This window comes from Poecilia formosa, unplaced genomic scaffold (assembly GCF_000485575.1).
Source record: "Poecilia formosa unplaced genomic scaffold, Poecilia_formosa-5.1.2 Scaffold183, whole genome shotgun sequence".
NCBI classification, from domain to species: domain Eukaryota; kingdom Metazoa; phylum Chordata; class Actinopteri; order Cyprinodontiformes; family Poeciliidae; genus Poecilia; species Poecilia formosa.
The window spans coordinates 536,702-561,019 of NW_006800122.1; the positions used below are offsets into that span (position 1 = coordinate 536,702).

Consider the following 24,318-nt stretch of genomic DNA (forward strand, 5'->3'; position numbering starts at 1 on the left):
AAAAGTGAAGGAGACAGAAAAGTTTGAAGACGTGTAATTACCCTGAGCAGGAGCGTGGTGGTGTAGTCGGTTCTCATCAAGTTATTGATGGACTCAAAAAGCCTCCTCAGCGAGTCCTCAAACTCAGCCTGCTCCTTCCCCTCGTAGAGCCTGAGAAGACAGGAGAGAGTGTATGGAAATGCAAAAAAGAAAAAAAAAGTCTTCCACGAAAACCTTGATAAAACATTATCTGTCACAAGGGGAGAGGGCACGGTAGATAGCCAGAAGAGTTAGAGTACCAACCTTTTTTAAAAGGCAAGGATAAGGCAAAACAACAGGTGTGCTAAATATTTATTGAAGCTGAATCTGGAAGGAAAGACAAACATACAGAGAAAATAGAAGGAGCCTTATCTGTATTCTAACGCCACAAATGTACGCTCACAGAAGACTTCCCAAATTCTTTGCTTCTTCTATAAAGTGTAAATTATTTCACCATGTTGGCTTTTATTCTGTAACCTAAATTGAATCCAGATGGTGATAACAATCAGCGGAGCCAGAGCTACCTCGATAACGACGGCAATCAGGCGCTGAAATCACACCTAAAGTCTTGAGTTTGGGTGCAAAGACAATATTGGAGTCAGACCGCCTGGGTAATTATACAGCAAAGCAACACGTGTAATTCGGCGCGTTACATAATACACAACGGGGAGGCACGAACGCTATTATGCTAACAAGACATTATGCTGCCAAGGTAAAAGGTAAATATTTATAGGCACCGACCGCTGCGTTGACAACAACCATTAACGTAAGAAACTGGGTTATCTTTGTCGCTGCCATTTACAATCTGCTTAAAGAGCCATTCCGGTCATGATCTATTAAATTTCTCCTCCACCAACTCTTAGCAAGTCTTACTCTAATCTATCTCTCCATCCCTCCTGCTCCTCACTCTCTTTGTGTGACTCAGTTGTGCTACGCATTTGTTAATTATAATTGTGAGAGCTGGAGGGATGGATTAGTGGCTCACAGTGAATTTTGCATGTGGGGGGCGGGGGGGAGTGAGATTAAGCAGTAATGCACAGAGGTATTATCACTGGGCTCTTTGCAGAATATAGTTATGATTACAGAAGCATTGTCCTGTTTAATCCATGAACTCTATCTGTGTTTAACGGGGTGCTTAGAGAGATATCCGGTTGTATCAGGGTCAGTGTTTGTGTTATCGCACTCGGCTGTGGACTAACACCACGCGCGTTCACTGTCAGCTAAAAGCGGCTGCGTCTTGGAGAAAATAACCTTTGTCTAATTAAAAATATGCTTGTGGAAGCACGAAAATCCAAAAAAGGAACAAGGTGACTGTCAGGTTCGATTTGGTGAATTAACACCCGGCGCATTTGGTCTCGAAATGCACATCTCTGATATAAACACAAAAGAGTGATGACCTACATGACTGAAAACAGTATTCCTACATGTCTGTGGGAAGGAAAGAAGGGATGAATGAAGGAAGGAAAAATGGACAGATAGACAGGCAGACAAATGTGGAAAACAAATGAATAGACAGATAATGGAGGGGCGATGGGACAACACAGGTGGACTGATATATGGATAAAGCCTGAGGCAGTTTTTTCTATGAGCCAACAGGGCAGTTGCCCAGGGCGGCATTAGCAAGGGGAATAAAACAAGTGACTGATCTTCTAGTTGCACCATGAACAAGTTTTCTTCGCTTTTATGTGTGAGCAGTTATAACAAATGACTAACTAATGACTAGTTTGTTGATGATGAAGCTTTACATATAGTCTATATAGTTACTAGAAAATAAAACAAAACATAGAATAAATAAAATAAAAGCACAGAAAGTAAATAGAACCAATCAATCCAAAATAATGGTTGATAAATGCAAAGAAATAAAACAGCCTGACCTCTGTAATAATGTATACATGCCTAAAACTGCATGTAAGTCACACAGGGACATCCTGAATTCAAAGCACTCAAAAAATAAGTTCATCTTTGCATTTTGTCCTTTTTATGTGAATGATATTTTCACATTTCACCAATAATAAAAAGATCAAGAGGCAGTCGGAGTTTTCTGTTACTCATTATGTTTACAAAAATCTTCTCCATTTCTACTGTCTCTAGGTAAACAGGGTTTACTAAAATAACTAAACATACTAAAACAGAAATGATTAGTTGTTTCTTTTGGACTGAATATTATGTTAAAAGACAGCACATCAGCAAATCAACAGATTCAAATCTGCTGAAAAACAAAGCCTCCCTACCACAACTGCAAACCTACCTGCCTCACATATATGCAGAAACAGAATTGCAAATATCACTGACTAATATTCCCTCTGCAGTTCGCAATCATAACACCCTTTGTCATAACTAGGCAAGGCAGACCTATCGATTTAAACTAAAGTGTTTGCACTTATTACATGATGCGGCTCTGGAAGCTCTCCCAGCACAGAGAGCATCTCCCCTGGCAGGGCGTTTGTTTTCTGGCTGCAGTCCTGCACTGAGATTAGCTTTCATTTGGTTGCTGCACTTCATCATCAATGCTTATTAGCAACATTAGTGCTGTTATCAGCAGCATCTTGTCTCAGAGCTGTCAAACGCAATTACCTGAACAACGACAGGTCACAAAGTGCTCTGTAAATTCAATAATTTGTATTTTATTTTTTTTTAATTCTTGATAATAGAAGAACAAAACCGACAGAAAAACGAAGAACCTACTGGGAGTAGAGCATCCGTGATCGAACAATGAACTTAAAGATGTACTCGAGGGCTTTGAGGGTTCGCAGTATGGGCTCGCATTGTTCTCCACGGCTAGACACATCCAGGTACCGCTTCAACACTGACATCAGCTTTCTGTGTGAGAATAAAGGAGGCAGAGAAGCACAGACATAAATCAAAACAACTCCCTCTTTTCTTTTTAAATTCATTTCCTTTATGTTCTGAGGTTTGAAAAGCTAACCACCAGCTAATTTTTTTTTCTTTTCTTATCCACAAAGCAGAGAGACGAAACGAAAAAAGAGAAACAGACAAACTGGGAGGGTGGTGGTTTTGACATAAAACCCAAAAAGTTATCCGTATATTCACAGATGTACCTGTCAGACTTAGACATTTTTATTTGAGCTCAGAGGCATTGTGGGGGGGAAAAAAAAAGAAATCTCTCCAACAAATGTACGCCCTACAGGCGTCTTTAGTCTCAGATAGAAATACTTCAGTGTTTCCGAGCAGCAGGCGAGAGGTGTGGGAGGCACAGAGTTTATGACCTCCTAAAGCTCCCCAGCAAACACCCCTCCTGAGACGTCTCAATGGCATGAAATGCAAACATATATCTGCAGTGGGAGTGGAAAAGGTCAAGATTTTTGTCTGTCAAGCTCCATTTTCAAGAAATTGAAAAGGGAATCACCTCCAAACCAGTTCACAACTCCTTCATCCTTTTAAACAACAAGACTCTATTAGAATAATAAACTGTGACTTAAGCACGCCGCCATCATGATGGCCCTAAAAGATGGGCTCAAAATAATACCATTTACTGTTGTTTACATACATCTGGCTTAAGAAGCAGTGCAAGAGGATTTCTTCGGGGGTTTTTTAGAGCAGTTTAAAATGTGGTGTGAGGGAGTTAAAGACTTTTACATAACAGCCTCTCAGCTGACAGGCAATAAACTGCGATGACCTTTTTTAAACAGGGTGAACACAGTACACAAGTAGGGGAATCGTTGCGTTTTGATGCCAGCAGACGGATATTCAAATGGGGTAGAGACAAGAAATACGTGCCATGAGGAAGACGAGGGAAAAAGCAGTGGGGAAGCCAGGTGTAAAAACGGAAACAAGAACTAGGAAGGCAGGAATTAGACACATTCATATATTTTTTTGATTTTTTGTTTTGTTTTGTTTTTTTTGTCTAAGGTTGTTTTCTTTAAGCAGACTTCAGTGGAAGCTTTCCAGGCTACACTACAGTGAGATTCTGAAGGACTTCTGTAGGTTTTGTCATTCTTCTCTGGGTTTTTGTTTTCACAAGATGATCCCAAAGAGCTAAAGTCATGTTAATGTCTGGGTCGAAAGAAGCCAGGCTGACGTTGGCATTTTATTTATTTTTTTCTTGTTTGTTTTGTTGTGGGTTTTTTTGTTGTTGTTGTTGATGATAATGTATTTAGTGGGTTTTTTTATTCTATCATGACAAACAGATTCATTTTACTCAAAAAAAATAATAATGAGAATGTCCAATGGGTCTTAACTGTGATAAAAACATCAGCAGCAATCATTAATAAATGATTTTAGTTTGACAAAAAAAAACTAAATTCAAGGGATAATGCAGCTTCTAAAACACCCACCACAACAGACATTTTCCCTTGAACACAGAAATACATCAATCCAACATTTGCTGCTACATTTTAAACAGTCAACACCTAAAAATCAATGTGAATGTTATAGAACGGTTAGATTTGACCTTTCCGAGTATTTTGTTACTGTGAAGAATAAATCCACTTTATTCTGTTTGGTTCATCTTATAACTGTGAAAGGTTAAAAAGCAATGGATGGACACAAACTGTTCTTTATCTTTAGTGAACAAAAATCAGCACAACTGGAGAGTTATCTAATTAAATACTAATTTCTGTTGTTTTTTTTTAGCATACATATAATAGAAATGCACGTTTTGTTGATCAAAATTATTAACAAAACAATAAAGTATTCTGTTCATTATGCCAGACCCTAATCCAACAATCTTTTGAAACATTTATCAAAAGCAGCAAACACAATGAGAGATGCATTCATGGAATAATGAGCATAAAGAAATTATTCATTTTTAATCAATTACTTCCAGGCCAGCAGGGAGCAGCTAGAGAAATGAAAATTGACGGAAGAAATGTAAATTTGCTCACAGATTGCTCCGGATCTTTTATTCACTTGTTTGTTTGGCTTTAGATTTGTTTGCCTTTGTTCTTTTACTTATATTAATAGATATTCAAGAGTAAATACAAGTATGTTTAATGATACACTTCATTTTTATTTTTACTTACGTGACTACTAACTCTCAAGGTAAGCTGTTTCAGAGCAGGGAGAACACTGAAGTTGTGACCAAAATGTTAATATGTATTTTAGTCAATCACAAATGCATTCACTAAACTTATTTGCCCTGTGCTCTGACCTATCTGTACAATCAGTATTATATAAACAGTAAAGATTCCTAAAAGGCTGCTGCTTTATAACAGACTGGTAGAGGCATGTCTGCAAACAAAAAGCACACCAACTGTTTCAGCTAACACACAAGAGGCTCAAAAATAACCTACTTGTAGGCCAGCGTGGCGCTGAAATGCTGCTTTATGTAGGCTTCCAGAACTGTGTTAAAATGCTGGAACTTTCTGTCAGCGATCAGACCGATGATATAAATCTGCCAAGGCAAAAGAATATGCAACATAGAGGAAGAGTTAGTGACATGTTTACATACAGTAGCAGCATACACTTTTTACAAGCCAGATAAGAGTTATCTGACAAACACGACTGTTTGAAAAAGATGGGCACATAGATACGTTAAGACTCCAAACAAGCTGTCAGGGAGTCCTGCCGTTTGAGTCGACACACGCCGCACAGTCAGAGTCATACCTGGCAAAGTGTGCACCCTTCAAGGAGACAACCCCACAAACTCACCAAGGCGTCAAACACAAGGATGTCGTAGTCGTCGTTCTGAGAGTGCTCCATCATGATGTTGAACAAGGCATCGAGAGTGTCCTGCAGAAACTGCATGCAAACGAAACAAGAGCCGGTGGGAAAACACGCCCCACGCCGGTGTACACACTCATGCAGAGACATGTCGGGTTTTCTTAATTTTTCATAGCACTGACCTTGACCACCTCCTCGCCATCAATGATTTTGAGTTTCTCCAGGTTTTCTTTCAGGTTGTCAGGCCTGGTTCTCCATTTGAGCAGCCCCAATAGACCCACTGAAATCACAAACAGAATATTTTCAGGTCAGATGTATTTCCCGTATGAAGGCAGCTGCATATACAGTCTTGCTGATAGTGCTGCACAAACCTTAAAACAATCAAAAGGCATTTTCCCAACTCGCTGGGAAACTTTTCCAGGCGACTTTGTTGCTCGGCTAAATCGGCTAACAATGTCTAATGGTTTTATTACTGTTTATTCAATGTTACATGACTCTGTGTTTCTGTTTTTAATTATGTAAAGCGCTTTGAAATGCCTTGCTGCTGAAATGTGCTATACAAATAAAATTTGATTGATTGACTGATTTCCCCTTGAAAAACAGAAGTCGACTCGACAATCAATGAAATCAGCAGTTTGCTTCTTTTCACTTTATCGCACGTAGATATTATCTTTTTTTCTTTTGTTTAAAGCGGTATACAGGATGTACATGAAGACAGATGCGATGGTTTAATTTTACATCAGCCCACCCCTTGCAGCTATAACAACCTAGGGAGACTTTCCACAAGATTAAATGCTGTGTTTGTGGCAATTTCAACCTTTCTTCCTGAATACAAGGTCGGTGAACGGTTGGAACAGGAAGAGAGCATCTCCCACCTGTTTCCACAAAGAAACAGGCGTCCAAAATGCCTCGGTATGCTGAAGGATCACTGGAGCTAAGGTCGTGATGCAACTCCAAAATTCACACTGATACAATGCAGTTAGACAGATAATGTTCCCGTGACAACTGCAGGAAATGCAGGTTCGTCCATCGGACTGAAAGCCCGAAAGGCATGATTTGTTGCTTCAGAGAACACGTCTCCAACGCTTTGAGGCCAGTAACTTTTACACCAGTGGTTCCCTGGCCCTCAAGAACCCCCGACTAACTGCAGAGTACCTTTTACTGCCAATACTTCTGGTAATAAATGGTAAAAAAAAAAATACAAGATGCACACTGCGATACACTTTATTATACTCATAAGCAATGCTAACATCCTTTGTACCTTTACCTTTAGTGAGAGACTCCCAACATAGTGTTTGCTTGTGTTGGTCAGCAGATATAATATCTAAAATCATTCCAGTAGTTTTTTAAAAAAAAACTTTGTCTATTGTAAATATAGAAAAAGTTGGAAATATGGAAAAGTTAAGGTCATATTAGCTCAACAAATTCTTCTAGAATTTGAACCTGCAATGAGGTGAATAACTTTCTGTTAATTGCACGAGTTTTTGTTTTTTTTTTCAATTACTGTACGCCAATCATCTTGTATTTAATCAGCAAACATTCTGCTTCATACAATATGTCTCTGTCTGTGTTTACACCTGAGCGTCCAAATCCCATTTTTCAGTCATTAAATATGTTACAGTGTTTGACATGGGACAGATTTCTCTGTCTGCTCCTTCAGAGCAAACTGTTCTGCCGGTCCAACAGTTTTTCTTACACGCCACGCCAAGCTTGCACATCTGGAGGTTGGCCCTGAACAGCCCTGTGAGTATGAAGGCCTGAGCGCCTGTGTGTGTGTGTTTGTGAATGAGGTAAAGGTGATTAATATTGCAGGGTAACGCTCATTACGGTGATGGACTGACTTCCTTGAGAACAGCTGCTGCTCTGCACCTGTGTCTGATGCACCTCTCTGTCTGGAGTGGCTGTGCAATTAAGCACTCGTTGATGAGCTCCTTTTTGTGAACGCATTTCGCCTGTGGCGCTGCATCAGTGGGCGTCGTAGACGAGAGCCCGACACTCCTCGATGTTACAATCGTCAGCACGCATAAACAAAAATATATACCACAATCCTGTCCCCGTTTTGCTGTGAATATCACGTTTATTTTCTCTCGGTTTTAATTGGCTGGATGTCTTTCTACATTTGCATCGCATTACCGCTCTACTTTCAAGCAGAAGTGAAGTTTAATCATTTATACCCTCAGACCTGAAGAGAATCTTATTGGAAGCAGCGATTCTGACCTCTGCCATCTTCACAGCCAGATGATTATTCAATGTCTTGGCCATATTTTCTCGTCGGAAGAAGGTGTTAATTAAAGTTTTTTTTTTTTTTTTACATGTCAGCTTTAATTTCAAGCGTCCTTTCTGCTGCTAATTTCTGGCCTGTTTAATTTGCTCTGCAGCCACAAGCTCACACATGTCCAGACCAGAAGCTTGCACGTACCGTTTTGGGTGAGTTTAGTGGAGCAGACCAGGGTGGAGATGGTAAAGCTGTCTCTGGAGCTCACTGACAGGCCTCCACCCCCAGACACGCTGCTGGCGCTGCGGTTCAGCCCTGCCCCCTTGTGGTTGTCGCTGTGATGGTAGCGGGTGGAGGGCAAGGACAAGTACGAGTTCACGTCCTCCATGCGCTTGCTGTCTCCCTGGAAAGACAATGTAGATTTGAATCCATTACACCGAATAGTGATTTACTGTAACTGTGCTAATGAGGCCACATGATAGTATGATGGATGGTGTTCTGGGTCTGGACCAAGAATGATTTATCCTGTGTTTAGTTAAATTAAAAAAAAAATAAAAAAAAGACAAGAGTCTGGGAGTTTTCAGCAGTGAAGTAATACTTGAGGTTTTGAATTAAAAGTCACAAAACACGACCGAGGTCACCTGCAGTAATAATGTCTCAACAATTTCTTTATTTTTTTTCTCTGAGCAAAATAAAAACAGTCTGCAATCAGGAATAGATCTTTCTCCTGGAGTGTAGTTTTGCTCTCATTATCTTTTAGGGACTGCGCTCCCTCTTTGTCCACTCTAAATTTAACAAGTGGCATTTTTTCATTTCAGTTAACAATCATAATGTTCATAAAGTTAATGAATACTAAGATATACCCATAATAATAAGTCTTTTAAATGAAAATGTAATAGATATTTTGGGGTCTTCTTACAACTTCTACCACCTCCTCCTCTAACTGTCTGCAGATGTACAAGCAGATTTACTAAATGTGTTTCTTGTTTTCTCTCTCCCTGTTAACTTCCTCACATCTCTCCCTTTATTTTTTATTTTTTCTCTTTCCAACTCTTGATTAAAATAAACTCAAATAATATTTTTTTTGTTTGTTTGTTTTAATGCATCGAGTGGAAAATCGCAGTAAAAGACGTAACGAATCACTTCTGGAAGTAAAACTGTTGGTCTTCTTATTGGCACTCGGACAACAATTATGCTCGCTCTACTGCCAGGCAGGACACTGTTGAAAAAAAGAAGGACATGTGCTGGCACTCTGTTCTGAACACTAATTCTTGCACATTCACTTTTAATGAGAAATCCTTTTTTTCAACATGAACACATTCTGTCAACGTAAAAAAAAAAAAGACAACAGAAAACTCCTAGATTAAAAAAAAAAAGTATGTATCAGATGATGATTTAGGTATTCAAATACTGTATGTGAATAAAGGCAAGAACGTTTTTGCCAAAAAAAAATCACACACACACACACACACACACACACATCTTTAACAGAGAAAACTTTGATCAGAACAACACATCTTCACAACTCTGTTCTCGTTTCACCCCCGGCTTCAACCAGGTCACTGCAGCACAGAGGAAGAGCTAGAAGTCAAAAGTAGAAGAAAGATCAAGAGGAATGTAGGGATAACAAGAGATAATCGCCAACGAGGGCACAGGAGGGCCATCCGTTTGGTATTTGAGTGAATCATGAGTAATTAATCTTCACTGCATCTGACACGTAATCAATATGGCGATCCAATCTCAGCTTGGGCTCATTTAACAGGATGTCTATTTGGCTTCACTCAACCTGTCAGTGAGGCCATAATCTCCTGTCCAACTTCACTATATCTTTAGTTCTGCTTTGATGACTCTTATTACTGCAGTGACATTACAAAAATGTTTTCACTAGCTTAATAACTTTTGAAGATGCATCTGTTTTCCAAGCATGATGTGTGCAGAAGGTTTTGCTTACCTCAGCTATTTATGAGTAAAAAGAACCTTTTCTTGGTTTCAACTTTTATTTCACTGGTTGCGTATTATTCAATAAATATGTGTGAGTTACTGTAGCTCAGACGCATAATGTGCAAAAGCTTGAAGTAATAAATAGACAGGTAAAAACCAGGCCCTTGTACTGTACTTCACTTTGTACAGAGATCTGGGCTCTTGGCTATGGAGAAAATGATTGCTTCCTGGAGGCGTGGACTCTGTTGTTAAAGTTTAAAATTTTGCCCATTTGCTAGGTTTGTCCGTGACTTATGTAATGAGTGTAAGGTGAATGACGGCAATGGCCAGGCTAAGTAATAATAGTTACAAAAAAGTTATTTTATAATCTAGCACAACGCGTTGTGTGCCATTCAGGAGAGTCATGGCTCATGAATTCAAACAAAACCATAACAGACCAACATCCGCCATTTTTATCCAAGAGAGGATAAACACCTACAATTTTTTTAAAATTACATTACAATTTTATTTTGCCTATGGAGGGCTAGTTCCCTTTTGGACTGCAGAACATCCCTAATTATTTGTGTCAAAGATTCAACAAGGTCTAAGAAACAGAGATCCCGCTCCTTTACTGATATGACGGCACTGCAGAGTGGATGCCTGATTTTAAGCTGCAAATAGAGAGTGACAACGAGGATTTGTGATTACACAACATGACACTAAATAATTCATAAGCAATGTTTCAAAATGACTGGAACTAAGTCTCGCCATCATGTCTTTTGCCATATTGTCTGTCTTAGTTTCAAATGGTACTCCTTTAAAAGTCAACCCGTTAAGGATGTTCCTTCATAAGAGATTTATTGTGCCAGTTCAGGTCTGAATGCAGAACTTAAGTTTATTCAGCTTGTTCTTTTTTTTTTTTTTTTACGTTAAAAAACATGCAAAAAAGCAAAAACTGTCCACCATTTGTTTATCTTTGAAGAATTCATAATAAGGTGTGATGGTTTTGTCCATTTCTAGAAGACAAAGCTATGTTACACACCCTTTCCTTCGCCTATGTTGGATCCTAATTTGAGGCAACAAGCTTCAAACATTGCTTAGTATGTTTGCTAGCAGTTCAAGACTTCACTGCTGCTGCTTGAGTACAGTAACCAGCACAACTGACTAGCTTCACTGGTTATAAAATAATTTCTTTCAACATTTTTTTGTCATTAATTTTTGTTTGATTGATTGTAAAATAACTAACTTTACACAGTCTGGGAGCCATGGCACTAAATAAACACATTCTGTTTACTAAAGCACCATCAGCTAATCATAGGCATTTGAAGTATTACAAAACAAGCACTGTCAAGTGAACATGTTTATCAGTGAATTGTTGTGCAGCATGCATATGTCAAGACCTACGTCTGTTTAACCTTTAATAAAGTCCCACCTTAAAGACAATAAGGTCATGCAGTCCATCCTGCAGAACTGTCCCGTCTTCTTTCATCAGACGTACAAATGCCATCGCAAAGTTTTTCTCACTTTTGTCCTTGGCTGTAGAGGAAGAAGTAAGACGTGTAAAAAAAAAATATATATATAGAAAAAAATACATCAGGGAAAAGGAGGGGGAACAAAAACAAGAAGGGAGAAGACTTCAGACGTCATAGACAGGAAAACTGCTCATTTGAATAATCAGGTCTGAGTAATGATGCCATGGGTCATTTTGCAAATTGGTTGGAATCATTAGGTGCTTTCAGTATCGCATTATGCTCCAGGGAACGGGGAGGAGGAGAAGTGTTAGGGACGCTGATCTCATTGAGAAAGCAGACAGGTGCCGGGAAGGAACTGAGGGTGCTACTTACACTCCTGTGAAGAGCGGTGTCTGAACATGAAACGCAGATGAATTCTGTGCATTTCTTCCAGAGGGACTGTCACCTGTAGGATATCTCATGTTATTAGAGAACGTAATGCTACGCCATGTTCTAAGGCCCTATAAAATAACGTGAAGGGAGAAATGCAAATGATGTAGAGGACGTCACTTCAAAGGGACCTAAATAGGTGGCTAGGAGAGCAGTGAGCAACACACACACGCACGCACACACACCTTAACGGTCTCCATCCAGCGGGGCTGTTTGATCTGGTAGTAGATGACGGACCTGTATTCACTGACCGCTTTATCCCCAGCTCCCAGACAGATGGAGTTCTATGAAAACAGGCCAAGGAAAAATATGTCAGTGTAACGTGTCAGGTTTTATTTTGTGCAGCATCTGCCCATTTAAGCGAACATACATTAGATGGATTGCCATTCTGGGATAAAGACGTCTCTGTTTACTGCTGGCTAATAACACACGACACATAACTCTGCAGCTGCAGCCTCAGCTTCAATCTGCTCCACACACACAAACCGAATCGTTCAGTTCATGTCCACCAACGTGCGACCTGCTCACCTGTATGACTTTGCCCTCCTCGTCACAGACCCACATGATGACTTCGACGTTTTTCTGTGTCGTCTTGTTGTACTTGTCAAAGTCGCCGCCCTGCAGGGTGAGGTAGATGTCGTTCCGGACGTCTCCTGGCATGATGATCTCCGGGAAGCCCAGCTTGCGTGCTACCACCGTGCTGCGGTCCACCAGGTGGGGGTATTCTTTTCGAATCTGAACTATGTCGCCCACCAGAGCCTTCATGGTGACCCATAATCCTGAAGAGCACAGGTGGAGATGTAGGGAGCTTGTCGTTTAAAATAAATGAGTATTTAATTGAGTACATTGATTGTAAAAAAAAGAAAAAAAAAAAAAGAAAAAAAAAGCCTCAAAGTCATTTTGAAATTATGAGACTTAAGCAGAATTAAACTTTTGCAAAGTTGTATCTTAATCCTAGCAAAATGTTAATACTCACAAGCTAATATTAACGATAAAAAATTAATTCATTTCACGTTTTGTTTTTTGATGATTACACAGCATTTGAATGGAATATCGTGAAATTATAATCCAGAGGAGAAAAACGAAGGTCTTCTCTGTGATACTGTCTGCATGTAACCAACTAAATAAAGTCACTAACACGGACACAGATCCTGTTGATGGTTGCTATGGAACTTAGATTTTTTTTTTTAGTTGATCAGGAAAAAATAATGAGAAATTCCACAAAATTATAGAAAGCAAAACATTTTACTTGTACAATGGAGTCAACCCAGACTGGTTTAAAATAAACAACTGAGAAGGAACAGTTCTTGTTCTCTCATTGTCAGGCAAATGTGCAGCTTTCTGTATCAAAACGTAGTTTAAAATTACTTCAACAACAAACTAAGATTAAGGCATGAGAGCCACACTTTGACGAGTCTAGAATAAATTGCTATCCCTTCATTTCTTATTCTCACCATGTGGTCCGTACATCTAAGCACATTTTACCTGGGTCGAGACTTAAAACATAAGGAGTGAATGACGTGGATTTTGTGAAGCATCTATAAATTATGGGGGTCACTTTATATGGCCACTGTTTCATACGGTGCATTTCTATTGGAATGAAGAATGTATCTCACTTACACTTTGCTTAAGGCAAAAATAAGTTAGTTTTCCAGTGACATCAAAGCCTGAGTTAATTTATTATATGTCTGTGATACAATCAAAGTTTGATGTGCACAGGTTGAGTAGTTTTTAGATCAACCACTCAGCATGCAAGGCTAAGTGAGTCTTGCTCTTGAATACTGCCTGAATCACGAGATTGAGTGCAAAGTTTAAATAGCACTTGCATTGATTCTGTAGCAGTGCCGTATTGATGCCGTCTGGGGCAAATAATACACATGTGAATGATCAGAGTGCTAAAAAAAAATCAGTGTCTGAAGATTTACAGATGGCATCAGAGAAACATTACTAAAAAAATAATTGGGTTGATTTTTTTTTGTTAAAAAAAAATTAGAGATGGATATTAAGGAATGTGGTATAAAAATGATACACTACTATGTAAGTAATGTGTGTTAGTGTGCAAATGTGTGTGTGATGGCAAATGCATTTTGAAGAGAGAAGGAGAGATTAGAGGCAAGTGATGTCAAAACCTGAAATGTAGTGGCCAAAGGTGCTCCCGCTATATCTAGGCTATGCTTGGAGCAAATGGGTACCAGAGGAAGATAAAGCATGAGAGATGTAACATGCAAAGTTACCTTAGAGCGTGACAGTGTCACAAACTAAAGTTATAAAAGTAGAGTTTAGGTTAAAAGGGACTGGGATTAATTAAAATTAAAGAAAAAAACAAAAACAAACAAAAGATCTACAAACACTGTTGCTTGTTCTGCTCAAAGTCTAAACAGAAGAACGGAGAGAAAAAAAAATGTCAGTCAGTGACTGACAGATTTATCTTGACACAAGCAACAGCAGCACACAGACCTGTGGACGTCTTGGCTGCAAACACGCTTCACATGGATGGAAAAACAGAAAGAAAAAGCCAGTTAGAGCAGAACAGTACCTTGGCCGCCACTGTCTCCTCGCAGTGCTGTCGCTTTGTTCAGCAAGGTGTGGAGAAAGTCATTTTCAGCCACTACCCTGAAACCAAATATACACAAAAGACATAGAGTTGAATGTACAAAAAAAAAAAAATCTGTTTTAGATCTTGTGGGTGCCGACAGCCGCAAGAGCACAAACCTGCAACATTTCAGTTCTAACAACATGAAGGATTCTTTAGGGAAATCCAGAAACCCAGAAACAGCTTTTGAGTAGATACTTTATTGGTTCTAGAAATATGACACAGAGGGAAAAAAAAAAGAAGTAATAGTGAAATAGGACGTACGGGAAGAAGGGAATGAAAAATTGCTTCTCCTCGTCGCATTCGTGCTTCCCTTTGATGATGTCACTGATGTCCATCACTACCAAGAGGAGAAAATAAATGTGTCACTGATGAGAAAAATCAAAGCAAACGCTATGCAGCCATATTTGATATGTGACAGTTTCACCTCGGACAAATAGGGAGTAGTTGAGAAAAACACACTCCCTGACAGCTGCTTTCTTGAGAAATCGTTTGAGGATGTTTAAAAAACAGTGTTGTTACATGGTAATTAAAAAAACCCCAGCTTAGTTATTTTCCTCATGCTGCCTGTTCTAATGTTACTTGATCAAAAGACTTTTGCCCCATTTAAAAGAAAATAAAAAGTTGCAGGTGGTACTGAAAGTCATACTAGCTGGCAGAACAGATGCAATAACAGCAGAAAAAGTTATTCTATTATTAAATAGGTTAGAAGCATATTGCTGTTTTCTTAAGTATAAGGCTTAATTTTTATGCAAAAAGTTACTAAAATGCCAGTGTATATCCCTGAAGAACAGTTTATTGACTGATCTAGATGCTTGCATATTTCTTACCTCGGTGTTGATGCATTAGTTTACTAAGGTTAAAGTGACACTATCATTATTTGGGGATGCCTACTATACATAAACAGGGGTATTTTCAAGAAATCAAACCACTATTTCATTTCTGTTATGATATATGTGGAACACTGGAAACGTCATTTTAGCTTTGGGCCAAAACAAAGTCAACTGTCTCCACTTGAAGTACCTGCCACCCCAAAAGGCCGGCGGAGGCCCACAGTGCACTTCTTGTTGTTTGCTTCTTTCAAGTCCATCCTCCCCACTCTCACTATCTGACAGATCAGATAAATCTTCTCCCTGCTCAGGTCTTTGTTCCCCAAGTCCTGGTGGACAAAGACAGAGAACAAGTAAGCAAAAAAACCTCTCTGGGAGAAGCCAGAGAGAAAAATAAGGCAACAATCTAACCCTCTGACAGGTAACAAGTTCATTCATTGTCGTGTTGTGCAGTGTTCTCGCCAAGCTAGGAAACGGTCTAACAGTGCCCTCCGGTGGCCACTTACTGTGAAGACAACCTTCAGATTGTTCAGCATCTCGATCTCTTTTGGAAAACCACTGCTGCCCCAGCGAACCAAGTAGTTCTCGCTGCGAAAAGTACGAAAAAACATTAGGTCCACATAAAACCCGCATCAACGTTCAGTTATAATTTTACATAAAGAGTAGTAACTATTTTACAGACCTCAAAACACACACGTGCATAATACGGCACATTACACAAGTATTGACACCCTTTAAGCTTTCTTTTAAACTTTTTCACCAATTTCGATTTTATTCTATGTTTTTATTTACCTTATGTTTTTTTGATAAGCCAACAGAAAGTAATGCTTAGTTATGAAGAAAATAGCTGTTTTATAGTTTAACACTTAAACAGCTCAAATATAGAGCAAAAATAAATAAATCCTCCATAAAGCCCAAAGGGCATTTTTCTGGCACATAGTGTCATTTTAAATCACAATCAAGAAACTATGTTAGCGCCAGTTGTTATGAAAATGCTGCATCTATATGCGACATCTATAAGACGGCATCATAACCATATCTGATGGCTTGAAATTGGCCTGTGTCTTTAGGAATCTTCTGTCTTTCACAACACTCTCCCTTCAGCTCAACAATGCTTCTCCATGCCATCCATTGATCCTGTTTACAAGGAGCGTTCCAGTTCGCTTGATAAGATCAGCAGAAGCTCTGTTTGTGTGTTTGCTATTTGCTGCTGTGGCTCATCTGGTGGAGCTCTAGCTTATCAAACCAGGTGTGAGAACGGCACAATAACAAAAATAAAAAATAAAAACATCTGAAGCTAAAATTGCACTGAAAGATGCTTCGATACAGTGCTGACTCAGACAAAAGCAGACTTTTCAGAGTTTTTATTGCTTTGAAAAGATTAAAATTAGTGTGATTTTCCTTTCACTTTACAATCATGCACTGTTGTGCACTAATCTATCGTGTTGAACCTTTGAAAAAAAAATACAGACTTTTGTGTTTGGAATGTGAAAAAGTTGTGCTGTTATACCAATTATAATTGGTATAATATATACCAATTATAATTTTTCTTTTTTCTTACAGATATGGACGGATAAAAAGTATAAGGATAAAACAAACCAACGCCAGTGCAAGAATAAAACGTCTTTGACTCAAAGTCAATTGAAAGAAAGACACCAAACCTATTAGATGAAAGGGAACAAAACCCTTCAACAAATAGTCAGACGCTGAAGGAACAATTTCATAGTAGTTGGTACGTATTGAAAAAGCAATGAGTGATTTAGGTCGAACGCAATACTTCCAGCCACTCTGGCTGAGACACAGATATACTCAGCATGACAGTGAGTGACGGGGCTTAACATCAGCTCTGTCGGCTCCATACGGTCCTGCCACTCAGTTGCTGCTGGCCTATAATTTTAATTTCCTTATGACTATTTTTGGCAAATTGTCATAATTTAGTGTCGCTCAACAACGAAGGAGAAGGGAGGAAGGCAAGGTATTCGAACAAGAAGATAAAAAAAATGGAAGAAACTGTGTGTAGGTTGCATGAGTGTTCATATCTGCTTTACACAACTAAGATATTGAAGCAAAGATGCAATTTTACTAAAAAAAAACAAAAAACAAGAAAAGAAAAGCATTTAGTATTTATAGAAGAGATGGGTTTCAAATTTACAGTATATCAATTATTGACACCGATCTGATTTGGACAGAAATATTTTCAAAACATTTCATCTTGTAAAAAGCGAAGCTGAGGCAGAACGGCCACGGATACCTGATGATGGTTTGCTTGACTGGGTCGTAGAGGGACATGAAAAGCTCAGAGTCTTCCCCAATGCGACACACAAAGTTCCTGACGAAGACGTAGAGGCTGTGGGTGGGGGACGACTGAATTCGAGCCGAGATCCCACTGTGGTCTGTCTGGATATTGGACTGCAGGAGAAACATTAATATGTGATTACCAATCTGGATTTGAATCTTTTATTGCAGCATTACAATCTTCTGTTACAAATTTTTGAGGAAACATCTCTTTGAGATAGAACGATTCCCAAATATATGTGTTTTACTTGAAGATATGTGTGCAGTGCTGCTGTTAAAATATTATAAAATCCCATTTTGACAGCAGCACTCAATCAGCCTTTAATACAATTCACAAAGTTGGGGAATCCAGAGAGGAATCCATCACTTGGGTCGTTATCAATTCACACCTGCTGACATGACCACAGAAGGAGGTTTATGTCTGATGCAACTTCTGGGTTTGTTTCATCATAGATTTGGGATAATTCCTCCATTAGCTTCAGTAATTACATGCTTTTAATTTTGTGATGAGGTGCTTTCCCACCTCTCCATACTTTGCTTTGCACCAGAGCACCCTGGCGTGGCAAAAAATTGTTAAATTTGTTTTTGCAAAATGCTCAATCTGACAAAAAGCAGACATTTTCTATTAAAGTGTAGCATTAAGTAAACTCCACCCATCTATGTTGGTGGCGATGGGATAACAAAATAATTTGTTTCAGCATGTATTCAAAACAAATGGTTTGTATGCAGATAGAGTCTATTTTCTTGTAGCCATTTCGTTAGTTATGAATTGCTTTTCTTAAACTGCATGTTTTTCTTTCCTTGGCATTCTGAAGAGGAATTTGCTTCTCTGACATTTGAATCCATTTGAAATCATGAATCATGTACTTATTCATAAAAAAGGGTCTGAGTTTTTTTTTTTTTTCCCAGAGTTAAACTTTGCTGCTCCAATAAAAGCTTTATTAGTTTTTAATTTTAAGGCTTTTACAAATCTTTATCAAAGGTTCTGATAAGGCTGGCTGACATTGTAGCTGGTTGGCATTAAAGTCGCTGTCATTTGAAATAAATCAGCTGCAGCATTCACGCTTTTTATTTGAGGGAGCGAGAGGAAAATCTCTGAGTAAAAGAAGTCTTATAACATTATCTTCTTAATTCAATCAGTAGTTAGATCAATGGTGAGATGTAAAATATCTAGATGGAGTGAAACTGAAGTTAATTCAATTTGTAAGCAAGCCGACACTTAATTTATTTAGCTGGCAGATGACTGACATATAAGAAGTATAACTCAATTATTATCTATGGCTTCGAACAGATAGAGTTTCACTGTAGCGCCTTTCTCACGCAAAAATAAGGACAACAGGGATTAAATGATGAAACGGCAATTGAATCCAAGTATATAATCCAGTTTTATAGTCGTAGAAATCACCTCATTTAAAATAAAAAGGATCTTTTATAAATGATTGGACATAAAACTAATCACATTAGTGTCACAGCTTTTAAACCCTTCGTGTTGGCTTCCCCCTGCACATTCTGTCCTCTACCTGCTCTTCTTTGATGCGTTCATTGATTTTGGTTGTGGCCTCCTCATGCGCTCTGAAGAGGCTGATGACGTTAGCCTGCTCGGGGTCCAAGATGTTCCCGTCCTCGTCTCGAACAACCAGGTCCAGCTCAAGGATCCTTCGTCGAAAAACAAAAAAAAGGAAAAGCAGGGTTGGTGGAATTAGATGGAAGGTGAAGAAAGTAAAGAAATTTTACAAAAGGAAGGCAATTTAGTTGAAGAGAAAATGGATGCGCAGGAAGAGAGAGTAATTAGGAGACAAGACCAAAAGATGAACAGACACTTTTGACAGTTTTTGTGAAAGCTGGGATAAAGGACGAGTTAACAACAACGATTAGCAGTGTAGACGCACTTGTTGCCGTAATCAATCTTAGAAGTAACTTTTTGCTTGAGCTCCTTAAATTCGTCGCTGGGCAGAGTCCCAGACAGGAGCTGGGAACGCCACTCCATCAAGTCCCACATCAGCCTCTGGACCTGCTTCACACGTCCATGCTTGTTGCTCTAAAAACACAGACAGGGGGGGAAAAAAAAAATTTAAAAAAAGTGGTGTTAAAACTAAACAGAGACAAGTAAACTTTCACAAACACAACTGTAAAAGTTTGGTTTGTACCACGAACAGCTGCTTCCATATGGTGCCCCACTCTCTCAGTGTGGTGGTCACCTCTTTCACCAAAGGCATCTCAGCAGGCGTCACAATTTCCTCATCTCTAAAGTTGCACAAACAAAGGCACATTTGACACTCTTGTAAACTTCTCCAACTTCAACAGATGATCTGTCAAATCCACCCACCCTCGTTTTTCAATGTTGACCTCCTTCAGATGGACAAAACTTGAAGGAAAAACTCCCTGGAGTGGGAAATATGAGACAGACACACACGAGAAGGAAGTCAGTGAAAGTTCTCAACGTCAGCAACTGTGTTATAGTAAATGATGCAGCTAAGATGCACAAGGCTGACCTTTTGGGCTTTGTTTCTGGTCAGGTATCCTCTGTACCACCCTGAAAGACAATTGAAATGTCATCATAAAACTGCATAAAAAAAATAAAAAATATATATATAGAGTGTTCACAGTTACATCTTTTTCTTTCTTTTTTTTTTCAAACTTGGAACAAAATAAGAGCATGAAAGCAGCCATTCCCACTGTGGATTTCTAGTAGTTAGATATTTGAGAGTTCTGGTTACTTTGCTCCTTTACCGTTTATATATTTGTAGTTTTGGTAATTTTGTGTCCAAAAATTTTGGGAAGGAAGAAAAAGGAGCTATATCCTCAGAAACATTTTGCCCCGACCATGTGCTATTGTGTACCGTTAGCAGGAAAACACTCAATGTTCAGTTGAAATACGGTGCAATTTAAAAAATATATACAATAAAATTTAAATATAGATGAGATTTTTATGACTGTTTATGTCTGTAATTTATTTAAAAAAAATACTTGACTATCATGCAGAACTACAGACACTACAGAAGTGTGAGAGGACAAAAATGGCAACTAGTGAGTATAAAATAGGGGAATAAATTAAGAACTCGGCAAATTGATGCAAAGTAAATATTTGTTTAGGACAAAAATAATTTGTTTTCTGCTCTTACAAAGTGATATGATGCAAACCTTAGAAATCATCGCATTACCAAAACGTGTTGCTTTTTTTTTTTATCTGGGAAGAGGCATTTTAATTGATAATATCATAATGATCAGCTGTATTATGGACTGCTCTACCATCAAAGTTCAGAACACATCAGAAACTACTGATCTATATCACTAAGTCTAGTGGCTGTAATTAAATAACAGAATCCTACTGACTTTCATTTTTCTTATCAATATGTTCTGTGTGCTTTTTAACGTCTATCCTATTGATGTCTTCCTGTATGTAATCAGACTAAGTCTTAAATAACTTTATTACTCTGCAATACTCTGCATTCAAATCTTTAAGGGTCCTAATTAAACGGTACCCACAAAGTGAAAGAAACTGCACATTTTAACCTGTTGTTTCAACATGACATGCCATGTTAGTATCAACTGCATGCATGCTTTTAATTGCAAATAAATATTTTAGTTTTATCCCAATATAGTTCTTACAAACGATATTTAGGTGTTCAAAAAGAACAAACATGCTTTGGACCAGGGGTGCCCAAATCCAGTCCTGGAGAGTTACGTGTTGAAAGATGCTAAATCTCAAGGGCTGGAGTTGGACACGACTGCTTAAGAGCAATATTATTTTATTATTAATTAATACTTTTAACAGGCAATGGAAAAAAAAAAGTAAACATGACGAGACAGGAGCAGTAGTAACAGCACTCACCTTCACAGACCTCCTGGATGTGCACCGTGTCTCCTACTTCCAGGGACAGTTGCTTCTCCCCTTTGCCAACAAAGTTCCACTTAACTAAAAACAAAATAATTACAGTCATGAATGGTAATGTTGTCTGAAGAAGTGAAATACCAAATTGCCCAAAGGAGAATCATTTAGTTCCAGTTCAGTTCATTTCCACAACAAGAGCATCCCCTCTGGTACTTTTCAAGAAAAATAATTTCACTTCATGTTCAGTTACATAGAATAAAATAAATGTAATTAATTCCAATACAATGCAATCATGTCAGATTCAGATCCAGTCTTTGTAAGCAACTTTGTGTTTGAGGATGTGCAAGACTAAAACATGCTAACATGAAGAGCATTAGCATTAGCTTCTCTCCCAGATATAACAGGCTGTGTATAATGTATTTTACTATAATCTAAGCTGTGTACAATTAAAATATGCTAGCTCTGTGTTGGAACATATGCTCAGCATTCCTCTAACATTAACTTTCGATGCACATTTCAGCTTTTAAAACTTTAAATTCGTATAAACTTCCTTCCTTGTAGCACCACTTCCTGTGTTCTAGACTCTCAAACGAAGCAGATCAACTTTTTTTTTTTTTTTTTACGAAACATTCAATGCTGCATCAACCCGACTTTCAAAGCTTTCCATCATCCAGTGTTACTTTCATTGCTAGTATTGGGCTAAAAGGTGCGCTACCGGGTTGGTGAAAGGTTTAACTGTCTCCTAACAGGACATAAGTACTATTAATTAATACATCAACGTAACGGCAGCAAAAAGATTTTCATTTTCAGTCATTTCAGTCCAGATGGGAGGTCAAAAAAATCTGTGTCCTTGACAAGTTTTTGGCTACATTGCATATCTAATGGAAACATACTGTGATAAGAGCCGCCATATTAAACCACACGCCTAATACAGACTGAGGTCGTGCTTGCTGTCTTCCTTCAAGCTACAACTACAATTTCCCAGCATTGATATTTTTTCTATTGCATCTATGTGCCAAACATAAGATTTTTTTCCTCAAAAGCATTGCCCTTCTACTGCAACTCCGTTTAAGTTTCCTTTGAGGTCGATGTTGTACGTTATGCAAGTTGTCAAATCTTAAGGTTAGAGTTGAATAGGATGTTGAACTCTAAAGACCTCTGAAGCATTTAGCACCAACACACCCACTACACAGAAATGTATTTGTTTTCTCTGGATAGACAATGCAGTTTTCAGTAAAACAGTAAGTCTGTATATCAAAATGTACCTGCAAAGTTCATGCGCACACACACACAGACACAGAAACAGAAACTTCAAATTGAGGACTTTATTTTGACTTACCTACACCATACCGCTCTGTAGTAGTCCTTGTCCAAGGAGCCATGATTTCATGTAGTCTGTTCTACAAGAACCACTTTCACAAATGTTGCTTGATTCTATTCCTTTTTTATCTCTCTTCTAAACTTCTCTCTTTCACATTTTTTGTAGTTTAACTGAAAGCAGCAGGCCCTACCCCTTTAGCCTTTCTTCCTCTTCTGTCTCTTCTCGCTTCCTGCCTCTGAGCGGGTAAGAGGAAGTGGTAGAATACAAGGTGGAGTCACACCCAGGTTTATGCAGTGCCTCCAGATAGCTAATTTAGACCGACTGTAACATCATCAACCAGACTCAGTTATCCAAGAGTTAAAAATAGCATTGATGTCAACTGTATTCAAAGATAAACAGTGTCAGTGCAGGTTATCCTGAAAGAACATATTCAGTTCAGCCCAATTACATTTTTTTAAGCACTACAATAAACACATGTAATCTCAATGAATCCTGCAATACAAGTAGATCCAGCTCATATTCAGAAGTACAGTTAAATTGAAGTTTGCGTAAACTAAACAAAAGCATGTCTACTCCTTTACTTCCTTTGTAGAAGTTAATTTTATAAAATTCTTTCTATTTGCTAAATGCCAGAATAACGAGAGATTCTCTGAAGTATTTTACAACAGTCTTCAAAAAGCAGATGCAAATCTCTGGATGTTTTCTAACTCAAACGTACTTCTTTCCTCGTGTAGCATTCAAGATATCAGGTAGAGACTTGTGAAACAAGCCTTGTTCGTCCTTTACCGATACTTTCCAGATGCCTAATGGTGACGCTGATTTGTTTAAGCAATTATAAACAAAATGGAAAAACCCAGCCATCCTCAGGATTCCAGAGATGAAAGGGTTTAGGTGTGAAATGTATGCATCAAACCCAGAACAAAAGCAAAAGGCCTTTGAAGATGTTGACTACAGGTGATGAAACACAGTGAAATGACTCCTACATGAGTCTGGGACAAAAATAACCCCAGAGAGGAAGAAACCTCGCTGGGGTTGCTTACATAGCAAAAGCGCTTATAAAAAGGATAGATTACGGTTTTTACATGTTTGCAGGGACAAAGACCTTGGTGTTTGGTGGCTGTGGTCTTAGAAAACTAAAACAGATTGACCATTAATACATTCAGAGGAAAAAGGGGAAGATTGCAAGCTTGAAAAAAAAAAAAATCACCCCAGCTGTGAAGCATGGGGAAGTGAAGCGTCATGTTTTGGGGGGTGTTTGGCTGCAACTGGTGCACTTCAGTAAATACATGGCATCATAAGGACAGAACATTATGTGGACATATTGACATCTGACTAACTTTAACTTCCCAGCTAATATCAAGTGCAAACGGGTCTTCCAAATGGACAATGACCCTAAACAACCAAATGAATTGTAATTTGTAAAGTGGATGAGGTGTGTGCAAATACTGAGATGTACACTATGTTATGTTTAAAACTCTAGACTCCTGTGCAAACAATAAGTACAGACAACAGGAGGTGATTTAAGAGTTTATCTCAAAATATGACTCTTCTGGGTTTGGCACCAGACTCCAGGATGGCACTGGCACGAGAGGTATGTGATTAATATTTAATGATATTAAAATAGTTGAATGATGATCACAAGTGAATAGAAACAGTGTCTTACTGGTGATGAGGAGTTGGATGCTCAAGGTGGAGGTGAGTTTATCCACAGAGACTGAGGTTGGTAGGAGATTGGTAATGTTTGTCTTCCTGGTTGGCGCTGAGTGCAGTG

At 38.6% G+C, this 24,318-nt stretch overlaps 1 protein-coding gene across 1 annotated transcript in view; it reads right to left on the bottom strand.

Annotated features, from left to right (window-relative positions):
* dock2 (dedicator of cytokinesis 2) overlaps window positions 1-22,869 on the bottom strand; it is a 110,048-nt gene extending 87,179 nt beyond the window's left edge. Inside the window, exons 1-22 of the mRNA XM_007565798.2 lie at window positions 22,566-22,869; window positions 21,227-21,310; window positions 19,887-19,927; window positions 19,721-19,776; window positions 19,542-19,638; window positions 19,284-19,432; window positions 18,915-19,050; window positions 17,351-17,508; window positions 15,606-15,687; window positions 15,293-15,428; window positions 14,534-14,609; window positions 14,213-14,289; window positions 12,205-12,455; window positions 11,862-11,960; window positions 11,620-11,692; window positions 11,208-11,311; window positions 8,060-8,258; window positions 5,823-5,920; window positions 5,629-5,718; window positions 5,271-5,371; window positions 2,704-2,838; window positions 42-150 (exon numbers count right to left, since the gene is read on the bottom strand). Coding sequence (XP_007565860.1) covers window positions 42-150; window positions 2,704-2,838; window positions 5,271-5,371; window positions 5,629-5,718; window positions 5,823-5,920; window positions 8,060-8,258; window positions 11,208-11,311; window positions 11,620-11,692; window positions 11,862-11,960; window positions 12,205-12,455; window positions 14,213-14,289; window positions 14,534-14,609; window positions 15,293-15,428; window positions 15,606-15,687; window positions 17,351-17,508; window positions 18,915-19,050; window positions 19,284-19,432; window positions 19,542-19,638; window positions 19,721-19,776; window positions 19,887-19,927; window positions 21,227-21,310; window positions 22,566-22,608 — 2,394 coding nt within the window. The 5' untranslated portion in view covers window positions 22,609-22,869. The remainder of the gene's footprint in view (window positions 1-41; window positions 151-2,703; window positions 2,839-5,270; window positions 5,372-5,628; window positions 5,719-5,822; window positions 5,921-8,059; window positions 8,259-11,207; window positions 11,312-11,619; window positions 11,693-11,861; window positions 11,961-12,204; window positions 12,456-14,212; window positions 14,290-14,533; window positions 14,610-15,292; window positions 15,429-15,605; window positions 15,688-17,350; window positions 17,509-18,914; window positions 19,051-19,283; window positions 19,433-19,541; window positions 19,639-19,720; window positions 19,777-19,886; window positions 19,928-21,226; window positions 21,311-22,565) is intronic.
* Between the last annotated feature and the right edge of the window lie 1,449 nt (window positions 22,870-24,318).